Source organism: Squalius cephalus (assembly GCF_949319135.1).
Source record: "Squalius cephalus genome assembly, chromosome: 10".
Taxonomy (NCBI): domain Eukaryota; kingdom Metazoa; phylum Chordata; class Actinopteri; order Cypriniformes; family Leuciscidae; genus Squalius; species Squalius cephalus.
The window spans coordinates 11497240-11519323 of NC_137131.1; the positions used below are offsets into that span (position 1 = coordinate 11497240).

At 36.9% G+C, this 22084-nt stretch overlaps 1 protein-coding gene across 1 annotated transcript in view; it reads right to left on the reverse strand.

Annotated features, from left to right (window-relative positions):
* Window positions 1-22084, reverse strand: part of atp10a (ATPase phospholipid transporting 10A) — a 55986-nt gene that overhangs the window by 13832 nt on the left and 20070 nt on the right. Inside the window, exons 5-14 of the mRNA XM_079883859.1 lie at window positions 19314-19445; window positions 17566-17696; window positions 17095-17347; window positions 16009-16226; window positions 15717-15911; window positions 13769-14330; window positions 8489-8592; window positions 7163-7289; window positions 6842-7026; window positions 4427-4778 (exon numbers count right to left, since the gene is read on the reverse strand). Of these exons, the coding sequence (XP_079739985.1) occupies window positions 4427-4778; window positions 6842-7026; window positions 7163-7289; window positions 8489-8592; window positions 13769-14330; window positions 15717-15911; window positions 16009-16226; window positions 17095-17347; window positions 17566-17696; window positions 19314-19445 (2259 nt within the window). The remainder of the gene's footprint in view (window positions 1-4426; window positions 4779-6841; window positions 7027-7162; window positions 7290-8488; window positions 8593-13768; window positions 14331-15716; window positions 15912-16008; window positions 16227-17094; window positions 17348-17565; window positions 17697-19313; window positions 19446-22084) is intronic.

A 22084-nucleotide genomic window follows, 5' to 3' on the forward strand; every position in this document is an offset into this window, starting at 1 on the left:
CCGAAACTTCAACAAGAAAATGGGACAAAGACACAAATGTTGGCTCAACGCTCTGTCTGAAAGCCTTGAATTTTAATGGTTATATAGCTTTAAGCTGGGTTAGACAGATAGAGTGGGTTAAAGGTTTGTGTGTTTAATTGTTAGAGTTTATGAAATTATGAACAAGCAGTTAGAAAAAAAATGAGTATACAAAGTCAGAACAGCCTGAAGGTCTTAATTTTTCAGAATATCTGATCACAGGAAAACTTCTAGTGAGATTAGAAATTATGAAGCACACAGTTGATAATGGGTTTAAAATAAAATAAAACAATAAAATGAAATAATTAAAAAATGGCTATTTTTTTTTATTTTTATTATATTATAATTAAAATCAAATGTGAACACCATTATAAACTCTAGAATAAAGGTGTGGCCTTTTTGAAAGAAAATATAAACAATGATAAGACAGTTACATAATTATGAACCAAATTGACAGCATGTGAATCTTCTGTATGGTGAGAGGCAGAGTGTACTTCAGTTAACACATAATATGTTTTCAAAGATGTTTGTCTTGGACCTTTGAATCTGCCTCGAGGTGGTTTTTTAAAACCATCTTCTGTTGCCTGAGGCATAAGGCGCAGTGCAGACTTGACCCCAAGCTATCATCAAAAGCTGACTTTCAAGCTAAAAAGCTAGTAGGCTTTGAAGTATAAAGAGAAGTAAAAGCCTGCTGAGACCGTCAGTCGCCTTTGTCTAAACTGAAACAAACAAGCATGGCCGCCAAATTCAACAAGACCACCTTTATTTGAAGTACACCAAATAAAGCAAACAAGCTTAGCGTGAGAACCGGTAACATCTGCTGTGAACGTGTCTGTACACCATAAAAGTTTGTTCATTAGAGACAAGGCTCTGATTCATTCTGTAATGAAGTCTGTCAATTTCGAAGGCAAAGGAGTTTATTTGCACCACTGCTGTCGTTTGAGCACTCCCTCGCACATTTTCATCCAAAATGACAGTTAATGTTTTAAAAAACTGCTCCTTTCTTTTAAAGGAGGCATAAATGAATTACAAAATCTTTACGGCAGGGGTATGACCTGAGGTAACCCGCTCTTCTAGCAGGCAGGTGGTTCAGCCTCGATGCACCTTGCATCTATCTCTCTCCCTAAAGCCATCTGGATAATTAGCCAGAGTGCTGCGTAGGCTTGTAAATGTGGCATTCTGCGCTGGGGAAAGGACAGACACGTGCTGTCCAGTCACCACTGAAATGTTTACTTGGCAACACTGGGTACCATTAATCTCCAAATTCCACTTGCCAAGCAAAAAGTACAAGAAACTACAAAAAAAGAACATCTATGCTACCTATTTTGTGCTTCTTACAAAGAAAGAACCATTTATTGCTCAAAGGGACAGTTGTAAGGCGGGTGCCAGTAAGTCTGGACTACCCCGCGAGAAAGCAAAAGACTCTCCTGAGAATTAACATTTGAACTCTCTCTTGCATATGTAACAGCAACATCCGAGACGCACCACAGAGTGCAGCTCACACTTCACTTTTACAGTCTCATCATCTTCCCCTGCTCCCCCTCACGTAAAACTATGCACCTATGCAATGTTAAATGTGTAAAGTAATTATACATGTTTGGTATCATTTGAAATGTCTCAGTGCGACTGGTACAAAGGTCTCATTCCCAAAGAAGTACAACAAAAGGTATTAAAGTTTTTAAGAGTTTAGAGATAACTTGCACACAGAAGAGGGTGTGTCTTCCAGGCAAATGGCATCCTGCTCTCAAAAGGTGTAAACTCTGAATGCAAATTCCCATTGTTAGCAAATGTTTCCATGTGAAAGTTTCTGTCTTGGTCTGGGTATATAATGAATTGCAACAAGAGGCTTGGGGCGATTTGTAACTCAAATTAGCCTGTGATGCTGAGCGTATGCAAAACACTTCGCATCACATATTTTATAATGTCAGATTCGCATCTTCTCTCTTTATTCCAGAGCATTTGATGTTTTGTATTTATTATCTTTGAACTGATTATGAAATTGGCATGATACATTTACCTGACATAATAAATTGTTACATTTGATTTTATTCCGACTGAAATTGTTTTCCCAAGTAGATTAAATGGATTCGTATGTTATCGCAAGTTTTGCATCAGATTAGTGACTACTAATATTTGGCACTAATTCAAGTGTACGTGTTTTGCAAAGACAAGAAGTGAATTTCCGTTTAGGGCAGCAAAAGTGTTGTTTGACCAACATAAATCTGGGTGTGTCTTACCTCTGTTTTAATTTAATGTTACTTTAGATAAGTGTATGTGGGAAACCACGGCATGGCCAATCCAAAGCTATTATAAGACAAGTAAAAATGGTTGACTTATATCTGTAGTAGTGGCCATACCTCTACTGAATTAAATGTTACTTTAATTTAAAGTGCATGCAATCACGGGGTATATACCAAAGTATATTTGACTGTGTTAGCGTGAATGCAACCGATCTCAGATATATAGCAATTTCCTCTGTTTAGTGACCGAAGCTGGCGAGCTTGTGATCGTGAGACTCACGTTAAACAAGGCGTGAGGACCTCTGAGTGACATAGCTTACTAATATGAACGGGTAAAATATAAAGTAAAGAGTTAAATGGAGCAATCAAATGTATTTCTAAACTATTATGTAATTGACCAATAACCAATTGGCAATCTAACATAAATTCGAGGTCATAATAAAATGGAGTCAGATAAAAGCTTAAATGGAATTAAATTACTTTGCCACACGGACAGACAGTAACCCGCAGAGACCTTCACCCGTTCTGGAGGAAACCCCCATTTGGACCGATAAACGGGCTTACACAGTTCTCCCAAAAATAAAACTCTGTCATCATTTACTCTGCCTCAAATCTTTTCAAACCTGTATGACTTTTTTCTTTTTTTGCAGTCGATCTCAAATGAACATATTTTGTACTGGTCGTGCTCTTCCATGGAATTAGAGCGAATGGAGGCTGAAGCTTTGAAGCTTCAAAAAGAATGCACAAGTTTCATAAAAGTGGTCCATATGACTTTATCAGTGCATAATAATGTAAATATTGTATAATTTTCCCACTGCATCAGTGAGCTGATATCAAAGAACCAGATCAGTCAGATGCGTGAACAAACCAATCTGGGCTGTGCTTCCCAAAAGCATCGTAAGCCTAACTAGATTGTAGTACCATTGCAACCAATGGTCTCTACGATCAACTTAGCTCACGAAGCTTTTGATTATATAATAATACTATTTATAACAAATACGTACTGAGTGACTAATACAATCTTTGTCATTGAATACACTTGTTTATTCACATTGAGTTCACAGTTTGAACATTCTTGTTACCTTGATCTGAGGTGAATTGTCACTTTCAATATGGCTATAAAAGGTCACGCAAAATGATATTCAAACTCACATTCGATTCTTTTAACATTAAATAAAGCACATAAACAATGATAATCATCATGAAATCATAATCATGAAATCAATGCCTACCTGGGATAATCATGGTCATACTATGCATGTTGTTGTTCCAGCCTCAATGACGAAAATTCTATTTCTAAAAAATAATCATTGCGTATCGCAGTCACGGCTGGTTAGGATAAAAACTGTGATTACCATGGAAAAGATCTCTTCCTATTTTAAGAAATTTAATTTTTTTTATCTATTCCTGTGAATATTCAGCTTCGCTATCAGTAGCTATTACTCAAGTTTTCAGTGTCACATGATCCTTTAGAAATCTTTCTAATGAATCCTTTAGAAATCTTTCTATGCTGATTTGCTGCTCAAGTAATATTCCTTCTATTAAATTCCTTCTATTATTAATGTTGAAAACAGTTGTGCTGCTTGATATTTTTGTGGAAACTGATTTTTTTCCCCAGGATTATTTGAGGAATAAAAAGTTAAAAATAAGAGCATTTATTTGAAATATAAATCTTTCGTAACATCATAAATGTTACATAAAGGGGGTTGTAATACACTGCTCCTGTGAAAAACATGTAGACTACTTTAATGGTGCTTTTGTGTCCTTTCTGGAGCTTTCAAGGCTTCAGTCTCTGTTTGTTTTATGTAACTACATGAAAAGAGCACGGAAACATTTTCTGGGCTTGGAACGACACAAGGGTGAGTAAATGATGGTATCTTCAATTCTGGGTGAGCTATTCCTTTAAATCACCAGCATTAGTTCCGTGAAAAACAATGATGTTTATTTGTGTGTATTGTCTTATTTTGCAGTTGTATGATGTTTACGAACACTAAGGGCCCATCAGCTGCAGATTGGACTTTAAAAACTTAGTTATCTTTCATTAAACAAATTCAACTAAACTAAATACTGTTAAAAACCCCGCTGAATGATATGTTGATTAAGCAGTTACAACAAACACAAGATAGGAGAGAATCGTAGAAAAATAACCAATACAATAATTTACTTACCTATTGCCAATGTCATGACCTTGAGCTTGTTGCGCACCAACTTGACCACCATGCTCTTCTGCAGGGGCGTTGAGCGACAGCATAGAACGGACCGGCAACTTCGAGCCACCGCCAGGAACTTGTCCTCCAAACTCTTGTCCAGTGCGTAGGCCAAGGTCCGGCCGTCGATCACCAGCCCTAGCCGGTGCACCAGGAACGGGCTGGAGTGGCCAGAAGAGGCCGGGGAACACACTGGAGAAGAGAAGTGGATGCCAGCATAGTCTCTAGTTGCTTGAGGATCTGGTCGAGGGTTGCAAAGGAACTTGGCCTGGATGTAGTGCAAACTGTTCTCCAGCAATACAGCACAGGTTTCCTGGTAAGAGTCCACACAAACACACAAATTCAGGAAGGTCATAAAAGGACACAATGAAGATCTCACGAGGGTTACACAAGAAATGCAATTACGGTATAAATTATATAACAAATTTATTGTACCAAATCACTTTTATTAAAGGGACACTTCACCTAAAAATGAAAATTTGTCATCATTTACTCACCCTCATGTCGTTCCAGAACTGTATGACTACATAAACACAAGACATTTCTTAAAATATCTTTTTTTTAGTTGAATAGTAATACCATCAATTTTTAAAATATCTTTTGTGTTCCACTGAAAAAAAGTCATACATGACTTTGGTCATACATGGTTTGGAACGACATGAGGGTGAGTAAATGATGACAACATTTTCATTTTTGGGTGGATTATCCTTTTAAGCAAGGAGAGAGTTATGACTAATGCAACGAGTCAGTGATTAAGACATTCCTACAGTATATGACAACTCTTTGTTTTTTAAAACAAAACTCATGTGGATGCTACACGTGTTCCCTAACGAGACAAAATGAAACATAACAAAAGCTCATTCAAGTCAGCCCAGCTGTTGACATCTACAGTCTAATAGTGGACAATGTCATGCTGGGGAATACAGATATAGTTTGGTATATGGGTGTTTTTTCAACTATAGACACTTTTGGCCCTTTAGGTCTAAAGAGGATAAATTATTAACACATTTTAAACAGGGGAATGCAGATAAAGTTTGGTGTAGGTTTGCTAAATGTATCTACTAGCAATATCCAACAGTGAATACATACCGTATGAATCACATAAGAATTCTCTTTTTTTTTTCCTGAATTAACAATCTTATTTTTTACCACTTCTCAAATAATGTATTTTGCTTAAAATATTATGTGGAAGAAATTGCATTTTAAACATTTTTGGAATAAAATAGCCAACTTTTTATCTAGTGTAGCCAACTTTTTATCTAGTGTAGGGTAATTTCAAGGCTAATATTTCAATAATTTATTTTGCAAATAAAGAAATTGTTACAAACATGACTAAAAAGGAAGTAAACACTATAACAAACAGTCAAAATAAAAGTCCTGCCGCTGCGCTATCAATATAATGGGTCCCGCTTTTGCCACTTATCAGCCAAACAGAATAACTTATTATCTGGCCATGCCAATAACTAAAAAACTGCAAATATCGGCCTACCACTAATTCGATTTTCTTTTTTGTATACTTAAAGCTTAAAAAAATTCTATACCTAGAAGACATTGACCTCCAAATAACAAAGGAAACTGAGATTAGTTAGATTTATAGCAATAAAAACAAATAAATAAATAACTAGCCCCTGGGAGATTGAATTGCCCATAATGGAAAAAACACCCATACAGTATCGATGAGTGAGGAGGGAGAAAAAAAACAAACAAACTGTACAATAGTGGTAGAAATGGAACTACGGTTTGGGTTTTCAACTGGCACAATCAGGCCTACAGGTTATGGGCAATACCTTCAGACATTTCTGTCATTCCTGGTAGCAAAAAGCAAAACAAGAACAATAATCAAATCAGAGAATGAATAATTAAATACAAGATCAAAACATAAACTCCTCCTGAGATAAAACACAATTATAAACGGGCTTTCAACCCCTTGTGAGAACTGATATTAAACATTTTCCAAACCCTGTAGTTGTAGGTGGGACTGGGCAGCATTCCTAAAATTTGTCAGCTGGAGTGGGCAGTCTAAGAGTAATTGTTATTGTTTTTAAACAATGTTTGTAGTGTTGGGAATTCTGAAACATTTAAGTAAATCAATTCTTTCAAACATTTCAAATTTCAATGAATCAGTTCACAAATTAAATTTAGTGATTTCTGAATTCAAAACAGATGTGCATGTGGCCCTCAACTTTCATATTGTTTGTAGAGGTGGAATCTGATTAAATGATTAACTAAAGAAATAATCAACAGATCAATCGTATATTAAAACAGTCATCAGATGCAGATAAAATCCTCACTCAGTCAGCAACCAGAAGGAGAAGGAAGTGATGATAAAGAGCAGAGCCCATAAGAATAGACTGCAGCAGTGCATGTTGGGTGTACCTGTGAGTCAGCATTAAGAGTGATTATCTCCTCCTCAGGGTCCAGCAGTTTGCAAGCATAGGCAATGTTGATGGCAGTCTCTTGTTTATCTCCTGTCAGCACCCAGATCTGAAGGCCCGCTTTCCTCAGCGAGGCGATAGTCTCGGGGACCCCATCCTGAAGTCTGTCCTCAACACCTGTTGCTCCTATTGAAAAAGATGTATATGGCCACTGGTGTATGGCACTAAGCACTTGTGTTTTGAATCCTTTGAAGGTGTATATTAACATTGGGCATAAATAAGTCCTGTGATGGACTAAGAGTGCTTTAGGAACTAATTTTACCTAGAAGTTGGAGGTTGGTCTCTAGTCGTAATGCAGACTCAAATAGCAGCTCCTCCCTCTTCTGTATGGCTGTCTCAGCCTCCAGGTGGCGCTGTAGCCAACTGGCATACTCCTCCTTACTGAGCACCTGGACCAAACAAAAACTATCATCACATCACTGATAGAGGTGTAACATCAGCTCAATGATGTTCAATAAATATTATTTGTGATAAACGAGTTTGGATAACGCAGGATTGCCTAACAAGAACAATAACAATGATGTAATAATACTACATCAAAAAAATGTTTCGAAGAGAAAAAAGGAAAAAGAGAGAAGAACGCAATAAACGTATTCTGGTTGCTGACTTAAACAAACAGGTGGAGAAAATAAAACTAACACAATAAGAGGCTTGTTAAACTTTAAGCAGCTCCATTTATGTATGATTTCACACTTAATCGTGTGAAAAATAATTGTACCAAGCTGTTCAAAGCTTCCCTTCTGTTAAGGTGACTTTAGCAACAGTGGCTGTGAACCATGCCAAAACCCAATACCAATTCTTTTATTAAACCAGTGTCAGATCTTAGTTGGGAATTAGTGACTAAGAAATGGATAGAAAAAAGTAACATGTTTTGTTGGTTAAAAGTCTATGACAGCAGAAATCTGTAGGTCCGTGTGAGCATGTGAAGGTTTGTTGAAATTTTTGGGGGGAGAAAACAAAGCAAAACAAGAACAACACATCTTATCACATCAGACTCCCACAAGGAGCTCAAGACACCGGGTTAACAAGTCAGAGAAGAGAGTGAGGGCATATATTACCATCCATGAGATATGGAGAGAGAAGAGAGAAGAGAGAAGGATGGACAGAGAGTGAGAGAGAGAGGGTTGTTGATCTGTCACACAGATCAGCACTCTGGGAAAAAGCTCACACACTTGTAAACCATCTGTGCAAAAACACTTTTTACAAGGCAAACACTTAGTTTGTAACCATGAAGACAACCCAAAAGTGTAAATGTGAAAATAAAAATTAGGGCTTTCAATCGATTAAAGATTTTATTTGAATGATAAATTTGTTTATTTGTTGATAAATTAAATCAAATTAAATGCACATCAATATAACCCAATTAATGCAATTCAGTTAATTCAAAAACTTTATTTGTGTAAGTGTATATATTACTGTATATTATATTCTTTGCCCACTGTCTTACTATTTACTGGAAATGCATTGTACATCAAATGCATTGCTTTTTTGTGTTTGTTTTGTATATAATTAATTGTTCTAAATTTAAACATAAAAATGACAGCCCTTACAATATAATTATCTAATTATTAATGAAAGTCATTGTTACCTTTTTGGCAATACAAAGCGTTCTGAGGCCATCTGCAGCATAAAGATTTAAGTAGTTTTGAGTTTTATACAAGATTTTCCTTTGTCGCTTTCCTTTGCAATCATCTGCAAAACAAAAACAAAGAAAAACAACAAGAGAATTAGGCAATTCATCAGAAAAACACAATGTTAGCAGACAGCCTAAACTAATCACTTCAGCCTCTTTAAGGTTGGTTCTCTTTGTTGCCATTGGCTTCCTCAACAAGTGTTTTGACAGGTTGACTGGATAACTCTGCATTCTGAGGTTTATCGCTCCTGCGATATTGCTCAGTGCATTGCTTCCTGGCAGGAAGAGCAGAACAAACTGTTTGGGATGATCACTTCCCAACATGGAGGACAGTCAGCCAAGATGAGGGGGTGAGGGTGCCAAACCTCACATTTTCACAGAATGATTCATCACCACCCCTGCAACTGTGGGACGACTGGACCTGTTTTTCCAGAGACTGGTGCATTGACTCAGGTATTACATGCTCTTAATAATTCTATAGATAAACTAAATCCCCATAGCATGCCCTTACATGACCATCCAAAGAGTGAAAATGAAAACGGTATCAATGTCATCAAATTAAGCAACAGTATTAAACTAGTAACACAAATGGAGTGGTATCATTCATGTCAACAGCACACAGAGTGTGGGAGAACCTATGACACCAAGTTTAATACTTTAGTATGAGCAAAAGTAAGTGATGCTTCCCATGCACCATTAATGACAGCATGTTTCCCCAAACACTCCAACAATCTTATTGTTGAAAAGTTGTGGCAGAAGTTGACATATTGGGACTGTCTAAATAGAGAATGTTGTAAGCTCCAAAAAAACAACATACTATTCCTTTGGTAAGTCAACCTATGATTGGCTTAGTACGCATTAAACTAGGATAGGAGAAAGCATTTTTATTCAACAAACAAACAAACAAAAAAAACATTTTCACCTAAAAAAACCCCCATAAAAACACAACAACATCAATAATAATATATTTTCCTTTAAAGCTTACCTAAAAAACAAAACGCCATCAATTAAACAAAAAACACCAAAAACAAACAAAAACACAAAACTAAAAACAAGACACCAAAAACTAAACAGAAAACAAAACCAGACGAAAAACTACAAAACTACACCTAAAACTGAAACTGACATACCAAAAAATAAACACAAACTAAACAAAACACCAAAAACTAAAAAAACTAAACGACAGAAAAAAATAAAACAAGACACCAAAAACTAAACGCAAAACAAGACAAGAACACCACCAAAAACTAAATACCACCAAAAAATACACAGCAACAACACAGAAGGCCTAGACCTGGCTGTCATAATGGATTGTATAATAACTAACAGCTTTAGTCTGGAAATGTAAGCAGAGAGAATGTTACTCACTAAAATAAAAATTATGCACCAGTGTCAAATTACTGAAAGACGGAAATGACTGCCATTCCCAGAGCAAAACATGGTGTTCTTTCCAAACATTCAGAAACATTTGTCTTGTGCTTCATATTAACATGTTACATAATGACTGGAAACACACAGGTACTGTTTGATTCTTCCAAATCTTTATGGTTGCACGGTCAAAACTGCTTTATGTCAATGAACTTATAACTTCAAAATTACAACAATTTACTGGTCAAAACACTGAAAGCTGTGTGGCTCAAGCTGGCATCTGTAGTCTGTTTTTACACATTGTGTCATTAGACAAGCATGGCAAATATCCCACTGCTTCTGAAAGAAGCTATTGTACCTTCAAGTTGGTCCACTGTGCTAATTGGAAGCCAACACCCAGAGGTGAACAGTGGTTCTGGATTCAAAAGTACAGGAAAATATACTGAGCATGTGTGTGTCTATGTGCATGAAATAATCCACAGTCTGTAGTGAGGCACAGTCTGGGTGTGTGTTTGCAGTCTCATGCTAACTAACCCCACATAGGCTAGACACTAATAAACCTAGGTCTCTAAACACATTTCTAGACTGCCAACTAAACATGTAAGAAAGAGCAAATGAGTAGAAATACTTATGGTCCATATAGTCGGAAAAAGTCAGCACAATCTCAATTTCCAATGCACTAAACCTTAAACTTATTAAAAGGTTAAAAAAAATGATTCAGACAATAGTGTTTTTCTCTTTATCTTTTGTAGATAAAGAGAAATAATCCATATATTTTGTGGATTATTAGGCTGCTGTAACTTTAGGACCTGCACAGATTCAATACAGACTACTGATACTTTACACATGCGTTTTCTTTCTCAACAATTTGCATTCACTTAAGACATAACTGATTAAGTTTACTAGGATACTTTGTGTGAATTTGTCTTTTCAAGCACAAGACGAGGTGAAGAAAGAGCTCAATTCAGTATTCACACGCTGTCTCTGAGACACGGCTTAAATATCCTTGAAACACATTTACTTGAGAAGCAGCACTGTTTTATTAAGACTATTTATAGACTGTAGCTTGAATAAATATTTTGTCTTAATTCACAAGAAGATTTTTATCACTCGTTTTATGTATAAGCAAATTAAACAAAGGGGCGAAATCTGTCAGTGCTGAAAAAGTTGAAATAGACTTAATATCTTTTAAAGTAAATTAATCTTGATTTTAGTGTATTTAAATATTTTTACTATAAAACAAGACAAAATAATATGATTTTCTGCAGTCAGCGACGAATATTCAGAAATTTGTCCGCCTAGAACCCCGAATTGTCTGTGACAATTTGAAAAATATTACCAAAATATTAAAAAAAAATAAAAAATAAAAAAAATAAAAAAAATTAAGCATGAATTATATTACATATTTTACAAAAAGATTAACATCCTATTTCTGCTTTTTAGCCTTCTGGAACTGCCATATTGACATATGTAAGGTTTTTTTTTTTTTTTTTTTTTACAAAATGAGCAATAAATTGTTTGCTTTTGTAATTGGCAACATACCAGTGAGAAATAAAAAAAAACAACAACAACAACAACAAAACAAACAAATGTTCTCTGGTTTATTCGGCTCTTTCCTCAAAAAAGTTGAGCAACTAGACTGCTTGTGAACTATTCTAAGCCATAGTTTTATCTCTTTTTTTTAGGCTCACGCATTGACATTTAGATATCAAGCACAGGGCTATGTATGTAGTACTTCTGTTCAGTCATTTTTGTCCACAGCATTAGAGAAATCTGCCACTGAGTCGGTTCTCGTGCCTGGAATACTAACAAGCCAGTCTACCTATGCCATTAGGATAGTTTATTACCACTAAAACCCTTGGCTACATCAAGAGCGAGGAACAAACTGGAAGCCATCCAGCAGATGTTTGGGTGAAGGGGACGACGGGGACGTGACCTTACTATGTTGGGAATTAAATGTCTATCAGCATTGATCAACTGTGTAAATCAAAATCCAGGGGCCACTTTAAGCACTCCAAAGACATGACAAATTCCAAACATATCCTGAAAAAACAAATCACACTGTCTCACTGTCTGCTCTTAGTAGATGGTTGCCAGCTCTCTTTTAATTTCTTGGAAAAGAAAAAAGTATCCATTTAATGTTCTGAAGAAATCAGATGACTTTCGGCCATTTGGCCGTGAGCCGTTATTCATTAATTCTGCTGGAATAGGCCTCATGCACTGTCTAACTGGGACATGGAAAAGAAAACACAGACTTCATTAAAACTTTAATACGATCAACAAGCGTTCTAAAGCATAATCAACACTGAAGATCAAAATAAACTAACCCAGAATATTTGATTCATTTCATATGGGGGGAAGGTTTGAAAGCATGCCAAACGTTTGTTAATATGAATTCCAAATATAAAGAGAAGAGCCATTAATAAATAAAATGAATAATTCTAAAGTTACAGACAGTTGAAATTATAGCTGGCGAAATTTATGGAAAGTGTCTTTTAGAGATGAATGGGAATCAATATCAGAACTGTAGCTTCCAACTTTAAATCAGATGATTTTTTTTCAGTAAGATGTTATGACTATGTTGTGATCACTGGGTTGTAAAAAAGCAATAATTGACAACGGGCCGTTGAATTAATGAAAAATAATGCACCACACTCAAGGTGGTTATACACACAAGTTTGTTTAAAAACAATAAATAAAATAAAACAATTTACTTAGCAACATTAAATTGATTAAAAGTGACAGTGAAATTTTTACATTGTTATTCTATACAAATTAGAATCCTAAAAAAATTCAAATAAATTATAATAATAAAAAATGCACGAACACGCAGTCGAGCACAGAAGACGTTTCAAAAAACAGCAACACTTGATCCATTAATACTAACACTTTATCTTCTATTCTATATCTTTTATCTTTATTAAAAAACAACAACAACAACAAAAAAACGGTACTGCGTTAGATTAAACTGGGAAGGGTCATAGCACTTGCATATTGTTGTCCTATTGTTAGTTTAACTGCTTCTATTGTTTTCATTTGTAACTTGCTTTGGATAAAAGTGTCTGCTAAATGAATAAATGTAAATGTAAATGTAAAGCAAGACCAACGACCAAGGTCAGGATTTTCATTAAATAATGCATTTAATTTCAACAACTTATCGTATACCCCCAGAAATCTTGGAATATACGACACATATCGCATGAGATCATTCTGTAATACTTTGTGTGTCATTTCATAAAAAGCTCGAAGCTGGTCGCTATTCACTGGCATTATATGGACAAGCGCAGGTGGGACATTTTTTTTTTATTCTCCTTATGTGGTCAGAAAAAGAAAGAAGGGCTTATGGCATTAGAACAACACCAGGGAGAGTAAATGATGACTTCATTTTCATTTTAGGGTGAACTAACCCTTTAAGCAGCACAACTGTTTTCTACATTGATAAAAATAAGAAATGTTTCTTGAGCACCAAATCAGCATATTAGAAAGATTTCTAAAGAATCATGTTATCTGAAGACTAGAGAATGGATGCTGAAAAGTTTTGAAATATGAAAATAGAAATAAGTTATTTTAAATTATAAATATTATGTATGAATATTGTGTAATACTACACATTTATCATTAAATAAATGCATCCTAGGTAAGTACATTAAAAAAAAAAAAAAAAAAAAACTTACCTACCCCATGGAGAGTCCAAACTTTTTGTATTATAGGAAGCGAAAGGGGCATTGGGACTGAGACATGACTCAAGCTGGACCGTGTCACTGTTTTATATTTTAAACATACACTTCAATGCACCAGAATGGAGCAGCCTAAATTTTGAACCCTAGAAAAGGTGTGGGAACAGTGTGCACATCAATGCTAGCATACCTGTAGCTGGTCTGATCAAATCCATGATGACCGAATCAGCACCCTTGGTGTAGACAGTAATTTGCTCAGTCAGCGGGTGTTTTACCACCACTGACATCCTCTTTCTTGTGGAGTCAAACCCCAGTGTGTGCAGAAGCTCGAAACTTAGCTTGCCCAAGTGTGGAAGTTCCACGGTCACTTGATCTGGTAAACGTCCAACGAGAGCACACTTATAGGCCCGGGCTGCATAAACCAGAGCTGCCTCGTCCGGTGACTCCGCCTCATATCTGAGCTCGCATTCATCTTGAGCCAAAGCTTTTGTTTTATCAAAGTTGGGTGGGACGGGGCTGAAGGCATGCTGCAGTTCATGCTCAGGACGCTTCTCCTCATTCAGCTTGGTGAGCGTGCTCTCGGCCGAAGGGGAGGACAGCATGCTGCAGCCCACTTTATGGGAGGACGAGCGGTTGGTGGTCAGACTGGAGGAGCTGCTGCTGTTGGAGCCAGAGGTCAGGCGGCTTGGAGTGAATCGCTTGATGAAATCCTCGATGGTCTTCACTGGAGACTTCAACTCGAAGCGACGCACCTTGATAAGATACAAAGAAATATTTTCAAAATAAAACTCCTTACATATTTGTGCATGATTGAATCACTTTAAAAAGACATTCAGCAGTTGTTTTTTTAATATGGCAGCCAAACTGGGAAGATTCATTCCGTAATAGAAGACAAGGCAAATGTTTTTTAATCGCACATATGGTAACCACAAGAAATATTTAAATACTTAAGCATACTTAACACATGAATTCAGTTGTTTAAAGGGGTGGTATAATGCCCTTTTCACAAGATGTAAAATAAGTCTCTGTTGTCCCCAGAGTGTGTATTTGAAGTTTTAGCTTAAAATACTCCACAGATATTTTTATATAGCATGTTAAAATTGGCACTTTTTGAAGGTGAGCAAAAACGCACCGTTTTTGTGTCTGTCCATTTAAATGCAAATGAGCTGCTGCTCCCGCACAGGGGGCAGAGCTACAACAGCTTGTGTCCTGAAAATTTCAAAAACTTTTGGCCTTATGTTCAAATCGGAGTCAGACAAAAATGGAGAGACTCAAGAAGTGACAACATGGGATGTTACTTGGTTTGTTTCTACATGGACAAAGGCTTCAAGGAGATAAATTTTTTTTAATTTAGTTTCCCCAATGTTTAAGAAACTGCATGTTAATAGAGAAGGATGAATTATAGCAGAACTTTAAGCAGTTTATCAGGCATCAATTTCATTAAACTAAATACAAATCACTCAGTTTAAGCTCAGATTTGTATCATGAAGGGAGGATAAGTCTTTGATTGCAGCATCAAACTGAACTTACAAACACACTTATAAGAAGTATGCAGATGGCAACAGACAGGATGGGTTTTGGGGGAAACTCATGCCATAAATTCACAGAGGGTAAAGATTACACAATGAAGGATAGGCCACGCATCTTCAACACAAAAACAGGTAGTTGCTCCTGCTCTACATCCTGCAGAAAACCACAGGAAGTTCACTGCGGCCAAAACACCAGTTCTGAGGTAAAATACGCTGTGAATGTCAGTTCCAGCTAATTCCTAGTGGTCTGTTTGGCCTGTCTGCTAGAGATGTGCAAAACTAGTCGATTAATTGATACTGCTGCTGCTAGTTGACTTGGATTTTTTTTGGTTGCAAATTTAGGGCCAGATTTACTAACAGCTTGCGCCAGCGCAAATCCTCTTTTGGCATAAAAAGAAAACTACTGACAGGATTTACTAAATGACCTTTGAGATTTTTGAGATTTACTAATGTGTGGGCTAGTCAATTTACTGGTATTTGCGCCATTATTTACTGCACAAAAAAAAGCACGTCTTAAACCAGGCGCTAATTTTCGCTGCTCTTGTTAGATTACATTGGTCATTATGAAAACAGAATCAGCTGCTGTGCACATCCCTACTGTTTGCTTACCTTCTGTCTGGGTTGATTGGGTGAGGACACAACAACAGTGTTGCAGATAGTGAGGGCGATGAAAAAGTCGAAGATGTCACACTGGTCAGGGGGGATCTGGTTCAGGGGCTGACTGTGAAAACGCATGAACTCCATTTGACTGCTACATTCATTGACCTTATCCATGAGCTGGGGATCTGGAGTGATGTCCTTCTCCTGTTAAACGGATCAAATAAAATGGAAAAAATTAGTAAGCATTGGGTTACTGAGCGATACGTGAACAGCTTAATGTGGAATGGAAGCATTTGCTAACCATCGGACTACTGAAGGCAGTGTGTTTGGACAGAATGCTGGCCCGTTTGGCTTCGGCTCTGCTCCCGGTGCGACGGTGAGATTTGGTGCTCTGGGATCGCAACACCACTTTTCCGCTCTGGTGACTGGTGACACTGTCCCGCCGTGGGAGAGTTCCACCATGAGATGTACAGTCCTCCTCCTCTGAATCCAACTCCTGGTACATAGCAAGCCTCCTCGCTGTGGGAAAGACACTTTGTTAGACTGTTTGAAACTTAACTTTAGGGCTTCATGAAGACCTAAGTCTTTTCTTCATACTAATCCTGTATTTGAACGGTCTATTTGGGGCACAGGCTGTAGAGGGAGTGAACCACCAATACATTCAATATTAAATGATCTATTTATTACTTATTAGGGCTGCTTAAGTTGCATGTTTAGAAACCCAAGTTAAGATATAGTATTTATGTCTTTTAAGTTTTTAATGCTTTTAAAAGGTCTCTTATGTTCATCAAGGCTGCATTTACTTGAAAAATACAGTAAAAACAGCAATATATTGAAAAATTATTACAATGTAAAATAATTGTCTCCTATTTTTATATATTTTAAAAGTAATTTATTCATGTGGTGGCAAAGCAGAATTATCAGCAGTTATTACTCCAGTCTTCAGTGTCACATGCTTACTTTGTGGAAACCATGATGCATTTTTTTCCAGGACTTTTTGACAATTCGAAAGTAAAAAAAACAACAACATTTATTTGGAAGAGAAAACTTTTGTAACTTTATAAACAGCTTAGCTGTCACTTTAGAGCAATTTAAATCATCCTTGTTGAATAAAAGTAATAATTTCTTTAAAAAAAAAATCATCTACAGTCTGTGAATCTTCATTTTGGGGGATTTTTGATATATGCCATTAATTGCAATCAATGTGATTAAATACGTAAATCAGTTCAGCGTTTCATGTAATTAATTTGATTAAAATGTTACATTCTACATTGATGACAGCATTATTATTTATACAACATATTGCTCATTAACAGAGAATTAATGTCGTGTCCACAGAACAATAATAGCCCTCGTGTTGGGCACAGAAGACACTGATAACCCTAACCATTGGCATCATGCGAGTACTCGACTCCTGCCACAGTACAACGGCGAAACACCATCTTGTTTTCTGTGAGTGTGCCGGTCTTATCAGAAAAGATGTACTGCATCTGGCCCAGGTCTTCTGTGATGTTCAGAGCCCTGCACTGGAGGTGAGTGTCTGTTTCCTCATCATACAGCTCCATGTCCTGATGGATAAAGTATACCTGGCATATCTTCACTATTTCAATGGAAACAAAGAGTGAGATTGGGATCAGGACCTGCATCAGAGAGAAAGAGAAACAGAGAGGTTTGGTGTAGATTCATAGGGTTATCATTTCAACTACCAATGAGCCTACAATAAGACAGGAATTTAAGGACCAGTTCATAAAATTGTGGCATTGTTTAATCGAATGGTTTCTTCAAATGGAATTTGGAATTGTTCTACATAAGAGAATCTGAAGCACATTGTAATATTCTCACACCACTTGCTATTCACCTGGAATACTATAATCATGGTCAGGAAGAGATAAATGGCTGAGACCACTGGAGATAAGTCTGTTCCTTCTGGGCTCAGGACGTCAAAGACGGGCCTCTTATCTCCGTACTGAAACATCCACAGGCCATGACCTAAAGAAGGTTTGAAAGACAAACACTTGACTATATAAAGCAGGTAAAATGGAATCATGGGTATTGTTATTCAAGAGACACTGAAGATGTTAAAGCAATCTAAAAATGTTTAAGGAAACCAAAAGAAGTTAAACCACTACTTCCTCTCCAACGCTTCCTCAAATCAGATACATTCATCAACTGCTGTAGGAGTATTTTTCTCATGGTAACAGGCATTGCAATATACAATTCTGTTGTTGATTACTCACCCTCATGTCGTTCCAAACCCCTAAGACTTAAAAAGATCTTCATTTGTGTTCTGAAGATGAACGTGATGAAATCTGAGACTTTTCTGTCCTTCCTTTGACAGCTACGCAACTGACACTTTGATTCTTCAAAAAGTTCATAAAGAGATTGTAAAACTAATCCACATGAATTGAGCGGTTAAGTCCAAATTTTCTGAAGTGACACAATCACATTATATGATGAACAGATTGAATTTAGGCTTTTATTCACATATAAACATTCATCAACTCACACATAAGATCTGGTAAACGGAAGCTCAAGCAGATTCGCTTGATGTGCGAGAACCAATGAGATTTGTTCTTGTGTTACGCAGCACGTCTGAGCTTCAGCAAGAACCGTTGAGGTTCATTCTTGTGTTACGCAGCACGTCTGAGCTTCAGCAAGAACCGTTGAGGTTCATTCTTGTGTTACGCAGCACGTCTGAGCTTCAGCAAGAACCGTTGAGGTTCATTCTTGTGTTACGCAGCACGTCTGAGCTTCAGCAAGAACCGTTGAGGTTCATTCTTGTGTTACGCAGCATGTCTGAGCTTCAGCAAGAACTTATGAGGTTCATTCTCGTGTTACGCAGCATGTCTGAGCTTCAGCAAGAACTGATGAGGTTCATTCTTGTGTTACGCAGCATGTCTGAGCTTCAGCAAGAACCGTTGAGGTTCATTCTCGTGTTACGCAGCACGTCTGAGCTTCCGCAAGAACCAATGTGGTTTATTCTCACACTTCAAGCTTCTGTTTATGTTCACTGATCAATGTTTAAATGTGAATAAAAGCCTAAATTAAATCCATTAATCATATAAGCGATCAAGGCTCTTCAGAAATTTTGGACTAAACTGCTCAATTCATATGGATTAGTTTAACGATCTCTTCATGAACTTTTTGAAGCGTCAAAGTGTCAGTAGCGTAGCTGTCAACGGAGGGACAGGAAAGTCTAAGATTTTATTAAGATGAATGAAAGTCTTACGGGTTTGGAGTGTCTACAAATTTTGCTTGCAGTTACAAAAAGGTTTATATATTAATTAACAAGATTGTCCCAAAATAGACATTACCACATGCTTAACTGAATACTTCATCTTGTTTAAATTTTTTTATTTTTTTATTTGGGACTTGATGGAAGCAAAAGATTATTCATGATAGATGAATCTGGCAGCTTCACATGATGTAACAGTAAGACTCAAAACAGTAACTAACAGTACAGTAATATTATACAGATAGTTGGTGATAGTTCTGATGGGATGAGCCACCTTTAAAATAGCCGAAAAAAATCTCAGACATGAAAACATTAATATCTTACAATACTATATTTTCTAGAAAAAACTATTGATGCAAAGTATTACATACCAATGGCGGAAAAGAGGCACATGACAAGGAGGATAATGACACACCAGAATACGTCTACGTTCATCTGCCGCTCAAGTTTGCTGCGTTTATAACGAGGGCCGTTGTTGTTCAGCATTGCTTTTGTCTCATGACCTGAGAATCGGTAAAAAAAAAAAAAAAAAAAAAAAAAAAACACTGTAAAGATAATATGAGCTGTAGCAGTCAGATGACCGATCATTTAACAATTCTGGCATTTGTATGTACACATGAAATTACAGGAAACAGTAAAATGCACATTTTAACAAAGTTGTTCTTTTAATGGACTTAAAGCTATGGTCTACGATTTCAAAGATTGTTCATTATTAATAACCTCGTTTAGATGCTGGTTATGGTTCTACAGTACAGTCCTAACAATATGAAGAGAAAAAAGAATGAAAAAAATCCATTCACTCTATTGAGAGTGAGGAGTTGTCGTCACGGTATAGAGCCCCTCCCCTCGATCCGCCATGTTGGCAGGATTCCAGCGGCAAAACATCATTGTTTACGTGTGTTGTTAACTTGGTAGTTGAGGAGGTTTTCGCAATTCCGCACTGTTTTACCATGCCTGGAAGTAAAAACTGCTCCAGTGTTTGTCACAAGAAGCCAAGCGCCGACATTAGGCATTTCTCAATAGCAAGCAAAGTTCGGACTTCAATGTCAAGTACAGCTCAGGAGAATGACTCCCGAGGACGCGCGTAACTCAGCTCGCTCTGCAGACTGCTAACGTTACTCCGGTTATCTCTGTATATGTACATTTTAGGCAACAATAAAACGAAATCTGTTATAAAACACTACACTGCCTCTTTTCGTTTTCATTTAAAAAAATCTTAAACATTACACAAATGTGGTTCAGGCAACGCATATTTATTATATTCACTGCATGTAACGTTAGCATATTTATAACAAAACATTTTTTTTTAAATTGTTACATTTAAATTGTTCTTTTCGTTTAAATTTTAAAAATATTAAACTTATTAATATGGTTCAGGCAATATATTATGTGCATTTGTACTCTGAAAATAAAAAAAAATACAAAACTAAACCCTGTATCTTTTTGTTAAATTTCAGTTTTATCAATAGCCATTATAAAAGTAGCCTATAAGTAAAAAGTACAAGAAGCTATACAATACGAAATAAAGCAAACAATTCAGTCAAACATACAAAGTCAGCGCTCTAGTCTAACGTTACAACAATGGTAAAGTTAAATAGCCTAAATATAAAGTTATGAAATTTCACTTAGCCCTCAGTTTGGCCAGGGAACAAGATTCACAAGACCAAAGATCGCCCGTTAGGTCAACACAAGACGAATTATATCTCATGTTATATCTTCTCCAAATACCGCTGTTTTGCGCTTGGTGTGAGCTTGTTCCTGTAAGGTCCCTTTTCTTTCGCCTTATCTTTTTGCATTGCTTTACTTTCTTCCTTTTCTTTTTCGTATTCGTAGATCAGTCTGTGTCCCGCCGAAATACTAAATAGCCTAATAATAATAGCCTAATAAATGCGCAAAAATTAAAGAGCTCTGGAATGTTTAGTCGCGCTTCTGTGAAGTTCTGAAGGCGTTGCCCCTGGCAACCGATAGCGTCTCCTTCCATCATGGCCGACAGGCTCAGACCCCGCCCAAATCAACCCAAGTCGGCACGTGACTCCTCACTCTCAATTGGGTGTACAGCTGCAGAGAAGTTGACCAATGTAAGCTGTCCGGCCGGACAGCTTACATTGGTCAACTGCTCTCATCCAATCCCCCGCTCCTCTTGACGCTCGCGTCTCCACCCCACCGCACCCCACCCCGCCCCCCTCCTGCGTCATGAAATTTCGCGGGCAAGCAGCTGACAGTCTATGGTAGCTAGCAAAGTAGCATCAGCTCAGCAATGGAGAAAAAACAAACCAAAAAAAACGACGCTGACACGGCTGACTTTTTGTTGAGCAGGTAAGCATTTATTTTTTACTTTTATGGTGTGAGGTGTTACATAAATAGCTTTTTATCAGTCTGACAACATGCTTATGCTGCCGGTCGGCATTGGAATGTTAGCCGTTTAGCATCGCCTATCACGGGTCAAAGTGATTATATTTCTTGAAGTGCTTGAATATATTTCAGTATATATTCAGTTTCTGTTCGAGCCGATCGGAATTTGAACAAGATGCGCCAATGTTTACTACCGGTGATCACAGCTTGACTGAGTGACGTTATTTAGGTCGTTTCCCGGTGGGAGGGATCAGGTAGCACAGAAGGGAGGGGGGTGTGTGTGGAGGGGCGGGATGAGTTTTTTAAAACTTCCCAACTGTCTCAGGCTTTCTCGGCCGATTTTCAACATCGTAGACTACAGCTTTAATAGCAGACATTTACCACAACTTTCATTATTTTTGCTTCATTTTAAATGCCATATGCAAAGATTTTGTTGTATTCTTGTCACACATTAAAAAATCAAAATAATGAAAAAAAATAAAATATTAAAATACCCAAATCCAAGATAAAAAAATAATACATAAAAAAACTAGAATAGATATTAATGATAATCATGAACCATTTCATTATATCTTACCATTTAACGCTATTCACACAGATTTCCTTCGCAATCTTTTGAACAAAATATTTCATTTTGAACAAAATATTTAGTTGCACATTTCCAATAAAACTGCATAATTTGTCGGTTACGCAGTGTGTGGAAATATTCATTTTTTGGGATAGCAATAAAATGAACTTAGTTGGACAAAGAAGAGCTGTTAAACACAATTCATAATTTCAGATGTGGTGG